The sequence below is a fragment of the Amaranthus tricolor genome, chromosome 6 (genome assembly GCF_026212465.1).
Source record: "Amaranthus tricolor cultivar Red isolate AtriRed21 chromosome 6, ASM2621246v1, whole genome shotgun sequence".
Lineage (NCBI taxonomy): Eukaryota > Viridiplantae > Streptophyta > Magnoliopsida > Caryophyllales > Amaranthaceae > Amaranthus > Amaranthus tricolor.
Genome location: NC_080052.1, coordinates 25,153,431 through 25,159,601, shown reverse-complemented (window position 1 = coordinate 25,159,601; position 6,171 = coordinate 25,153,431). Strand labels below are relative to the sequence as shown.

The window sequence follows — 6,171 nt, the reverse complement described above, 5'->3', positions numbered from 1 at the left end:
TTTTAAACATATATAGAGGATAAAATATATTTATGTGTGATCTCATCAAATACATTTTAATGTAAACTTGTTTTATTTTACATATTTTAAAAACTTTTTATGATTCGTATTTAGAAATATTAAAGCTCAAAATTTACTTTGAAAATTATGCCCAAATTAAACAAGAAGAACATAAAAGAACAAAATTACTACGATTTTGCAACATCAGTCAAGGAAGTTAAAAATACATTATACTCTAAACTTGCATTTACATCGTAACAAATTTGTTTATAGATTTTTTTTTTTTATGTTTACAAATTTGTCGAAATAAATTTATAAAAGTATACATCGTAACGTGTAATATGTAATTAGAATATTTCAAAAACATTAGATAAACTAGTACAAGATACTTTAGATGATTAGGCTTGATCATAGGAATAAAACGGTTTCTCCCATCAAACTTGTTTCATAAGCAATTAATAAATAAACCAAGAAAAGCAAAAAAAATGAAAATTTATACAAAAGTAAGAAAAATATGTAAATAAATTAAACAGTAAATTAAATATGCGAATAATAATTAAAGAAAAAATTATTAAAATATGATTCATAATTAAAAATAAAAACAAAATATAACGGACCAAAAAGAAAAATTGATAGAAATTTCGTGTGTGAGGAGTAAGAAGTTGCAGTCATAATGGAAAGTTTTCAATAACATGGTAGGTAGCTTGAGCTTCCCCTATTTTGAGGGAATGTATTATAATTCTTAGGAAGCTTCCCTTATTTTGAGGGAATGTAATAATTCTTAGGAAGCTTCCTAGACAAGATGTCTCGAAAAATCTGTGGGTAAAATTTTAATTTTACGCTTTATTTATAATAAATATATTTATTTTATTAATAAACTTAACATATTTTTTTTTATTAACTTTTTCATATATAGAAGAAAGAAAGAGTATATGCGGTTGACCATCTCATACACCCTCAAAAATCTCTCTATTTCTAGAAGAAAGAGATGCAAACTTGCAACACAATACTAATAAACTCGTGTGTTAATTTGATAGTGAATCATATTAAGACAAGACAATCAATTTTCAATGTAGTTTTCTATAAAGCAATGGTTGTTGAATTGTCGCCAAAATACAAAAATTGCTAATCAATCACCATGATTTTGTAAATCATCATAAAAAGACAAAATAAATAATAGCAAAATAAACAAAACCAAAAAGATAAATTAAAATCACAAAGCACTTACCCTGTCAAATCTTTCCACGTAAGGATTGATATGTTAATTTCACAAATCACTGTTATTTACTAAACCTTTTCTCCAAAATACAAAAATTACTAAATTGTGATCATAAAATTTTTCCACAAGATAAAATCGATTTTATATAAGTATAAAATGTCCGATCGTATAAAACTCTTTCAATTAAAAGGTATAAAAAATAGTTTATATGTTAAGTTTAGTTGTACTTATTGTCAATGTCAACATTTAATCGAGAAAACACCAAGTGCACACACTTCATAAGCCAAGATATGTACTTCTTATAAATTGTGCACACCATTTTTATGGGTCGATGTGGGATAAAAGTATTAGTTTTTAGGCCTAAAATTTTTTATAAAAATAAAACTCTACATTTTAGTCTACACATAGTCCCCAACAAAAAAATCTTCTTTCCGATGTTATATCTTAAAAAATACCCAATATACGTTCTGTATTTGCGCAATTTGTTTTTTCATTTCACGCCATACAATACACGTATTCAATCAAAAATTATGAAAACTAAAAATTAATAAACATGATTCAAATAAAATCTCATATGACTACGTTTTGACTTATAAATTAACGACAATAAACAAGTCAATCTAATTGATCATAACCCAACTAACAAAACTTATTAGTATAAGAGCTGCATGTTATAAGATCATGATCATCTCACCCATTGACGGTCGCTTATAAGAGTAGCTCTTTTATGTTTTTTATCATAACCCATATTCTTTCATTAATTTTCAATAACACATTTAATTTACTTTTTCATCTCATCGATATATTTTTTTCCACTATTTCACAATATTTATTTTTGTCTTACTTTTTCATAGTAGCAAATTTAATAGGACAGATTGAAATAATCAAAAATATCTAATACATTGTTTTTCCTTTATTTTAATAAAAGGAAGTACATCAGAATGCTTAGTTTACTTTATCTCAAAAGTCAGGCATACCCCACTGAGAAGAGACTAGAGTAAAAGGAAAAACAATATCATAATAAAAGAGATTACTATGATTAAGAAAAAAGGATGGTAAGAAAGATGAATTGAATGAACTACTCCCAAACATCCTCCTACACACTCCAAATCACCAAACACAAAAGGCATACAACAATATCAAGCCTTAAAAAGATTTAAGACAAACTTTTACTTTCTTTTGCACTTCAGCTCTCCAGATTATTCTCGCCCTCTTTAAACTTTTTAAGTTTCAACTTTCTATCTTCCTTGTCGATTCAATGATACCTCATCTTTGCACGTCTGACATCTTAAGTGATTTTCTTTCATCGTCTCAGTATTTAAGACTTCTAAACACTTTCTTATATCTTCGTTTCGACTTCTTTCCTCGTGGTATATCCCCCTAATCCAAGTAAACACATTGCAAGAAACAAGACTCTATAGACTATTCCATAGGAAGTTGGAACCTCTACAAAAAGAAGTCAATAACTAGATGATGCTATACATGCCTCCTAATGGGAAGGATGTAGGAACTAAAGTCCCGTCAACAACCAACAAACAATACAAGGACATAAAATTAACACCCAAGAGAAAATTATAATAATAAGCAAATAAAAAAGGCAAGAAGCCAATTGATATAGGACCAAATAGAAGCCATGTATAGAATCTTACTCGGAGACAGAGAAAAATAGAATCATAGACCAATATAGCGCAAACGAATAGCATAAACACCCTAAATTTGCACACGGATGTAAAACGATATTACCATAACATACTACAAGGATGTAAAATAAAACGATAGTTTCCATAACATACCGGGATGTGAAACGATAATTTTTTTAACATACAAGAAGACGATAAGTTTGGACAAGGATGTACTTTCATAACATAAATGAACACTCTAAATTTGCACAAGGATGTAAAAGGATATTTTTCAATGATATATACAAGAAAACTCTAAATATGGACAAGGATACAAGGATGTAAAACCATAATTTCCATAACATACAAGGATGTAAAACGATAAATTCCGTAACATACAAGAAGACTCTAAGTTTGTATAAGGATGTATTTCCATAACATAAAAGGACACTCTAAATTTGCACTAGAATATGAATTTCAGATTTCATAAAGCATTGGTGATCTCATAAGACAGGTAAACATCCAAAAAAGTAGGGTTATAAGCAGTATAGAGGATCTCATAAACAAGCAATTTACTTCATAAAACAAAAATTGTGATCAAACATTTACTCCTATTCCTAGCAGGGGAATCCACTCCTGATGGTAACCGTAATTTGGTTAAAAACCCTATTAATATTAATATTAAATTGTGTAAGATATAAGATAAAGCACAAAAGCACAAATTATTGTGAGAAAAGATCTCTCAGAGAGACGCATTAGATATATGGGCTAAATAGCCAAATATGGGAAAACAAGAATGGAGGCCTGTCTGCCGTAAAAAAATGACAACCAAATTACAACTCTACGCATAAAGATGAGTATTTGACTCACCCCGTAAGCCCATACTACTATTGTAGATTCGCCTTTAATTCCCAATCAGTGTAACTAAACCCACGTGCAATTTGATCGAGTTTGCTCAAAACAGCTCAAAATCTATCATACTTAGCTTTTATCAATTCACAATTGAGCGTAGAATTAGCAAATCATGTGACAGTGTTCGCAACACAAAGAGATACACACAATAGAGCAAGGAATAATTTGCACCATATACCATTAAATAGAATGCAAAAACAATCACAGAGAAAATGTTTATTTTCTCTCTTGAATCATTTTTTCCATTAATAACTCCTCATCATTATTCAAAAACAAAAGCTACTGTAGAAATGATGATTACTTCTTTTCCTTGATCAGAATCTCAACAAGAGCTACAATAACAATTCAACCCACTTCCCAAATTTTCCTTCTCCTACCTCCTTACCATCATTATCCTCATATTTATCATAAAAACAAGAAAATTTGCAATAAATAAACAGGAAAAAAAAAAAGCTTCTTTACTTGAAAATTAAAACCTGAAAAATCAAGAAGAATGAGGAAGAGGAGGAGGCAACATTTGGCGTAAAGAAGAAGTATGAACTTGATGATTCTGACTACTACTACTCATTTGATTACTCGGGTTGGCACCGCCGCCGCCACCGCCGCCGCCTGTATTGTTCACAATGAAAGGATGATTGAGCAGCGTCCCAGCCGTCCAGCGCTTCCTTGGTTCCCTCTGCAAGCAACACTGGATGAAATTCCGGAACTCCCTTGAGGCAGAAGGCGGCGCTGCTGGCGGATCATTCATACAAATTGCACACATTAAACTAGCCCAATCACCTTGTCTTCCATTATTGAATGGAAATCTCCCTAGATAAAACTCCAAAATACTAACCCCAAAGCTCCAAATATCACCAGCATACCCATCATACATCCCTTGATTAAGATCCGTATTAATCCTTTCGGGACTCATATAAGCAATAGTACCAACACTAGAATTACATGGATCCATTGTTTGCGCCAGTATTCGACTAACCCCAAAATCAGCAATCTTAACTTGGCGTAAACTGTTGATAAGAAGATTAGAGGGTTTAATGTCTCGATGAACGATTCTTCGTCGATGAAGGTAAACAAGCCCAGAAAGAACTTGCCGTGAAAGATCAGCTAAGTAAACCTCATCATTGATATGCTTACCTTCTAAAGACCCACGATCCATATACTCCAAAAGAACTTGGATCTCGCCGTTATGGTCGAACATATCAAAACACTTAACAACATTAGGGTTGTTTACATCTCGAAGAATCTCGATCTCACGACAGATCTGACGACGAACCATGTCATCATGATTACCGTATATGACTTTAAGAGCATAGATCCGTGAAGTAGGACGGTGAATGACTTGGTAAACAGTTCCACCAGCACCCGACCCGATCCGATTCTTCTTCTCTAGCTCCGAGAAACTTAAAGGGTTTGTAGAATTGGTTGAGTTAGTGGTTACGGAGGTGGTAGAAGAAGGGGCGGAATTGGTGGGTGGTAAAGGAAGAGGGACGGCAAGAGATGGGTCGCGTTTGGGAAGAGGAAGGGTTAAGTCAGGGCGGCGACGAGGGCGATTTGGGCGGTTATGATCGGAATTAGGGTTCATATCGACGGCGTTAACAATTATCTGAAATTGGGCTAACCCAATGAATCAATATCATATACTTTGGAGTAGATAGGGAAATTAATGGTGATGGTTGTTCAAAGATATGTATATAAATGAAGAAAAAGGGTTGATTACTTCAAAATTGAAGAGGGTGTTGGTGAGGAAGAGAAGATTGAACAAGTCTTTGGAGTTTTTTGAGGGGAAGAAGAAGAAGGTTCCAGGAAGAAGAAGATATGAGGACGGAAAAATGGAAGTGAGGAAATGAAATGAGTAAAGAAAGAAAGAAAGAAAGGTTTTAAGTGATGGGATGCTTTGCAAGAGTATTGTTTTGTTTTGTTTTGTTTTGTTAGATACATAATCATTTACTCCTATAAATTAAGGAATATTATAAAAAATAAATGGAAAAATTATCAAGTTTAATACTTTCTCACCGTTCCACTTAAAATGTTCTATTTACTTTTTCACATTATTTATTATCCAATGCACTTATTTAATACTTAATATCCATTATTATACAAAACGAAATATTATAAAAAATTTATATTAATAATCTTTGCATTGAGATGAATCAAATAGTTTCAGATTGATTTATAAAAAGTTGTCTATTTGAACTGGTTTAACAAGTAGTTTTTTTATTGTTTCACATGATTAATGGTGGGTATTTCTTAATTAATGTATTATAATTTCAGATTAGTTTAATTGATGCCAATTTCAAGATAAAGGAGGAATGTTCACATGATATTGTGCTAGTAATATGCAAGTCAAGAAAAAAACAATTTACTTATACATAGAACAAATCAATCAAATACCTGGTAAATCTCATATCAAAAGCTCAACTT

At 31.6% G+C, this 6,171-nt stretch overlaps 1 protein-coding gene across 1 annotated transcript; it reads right to left on the bottom strand.

Moving 5' to 3' along the window:
* Positions 1-3,563: 3,563 nt before the first annotated feature.
* Positions 3,564-5,671, bottom strand: LOC130814840 (mitogen-activated protein kinase kinase 5-like). The gene has a single exon (XM_057681069.1). The coding sequence runs from the start codon at positions 5,330-5,332 to the stop codon at positions 4,235-4,237; it is 1,098 nt and encodes a 365-aa protein (XP_057537052.1). The 5' UTR covers positions 5,333-5,671; the 3' UTR covers positions 3,564-4,234.
* Between the last annotated feature and the right edge of the window lie 500 nt (positions 5,672-6,171).

Bases quoted from the DNA above. Each gene is read 5' to 3' on its own strand.
- LOC130814840 (XM_057681069.1), bottom strand. From the start codon at position 5,332: ATGAACCCTAATTCCGATCATAACCGCCCAAATCGCCCTCGTCGCCGC.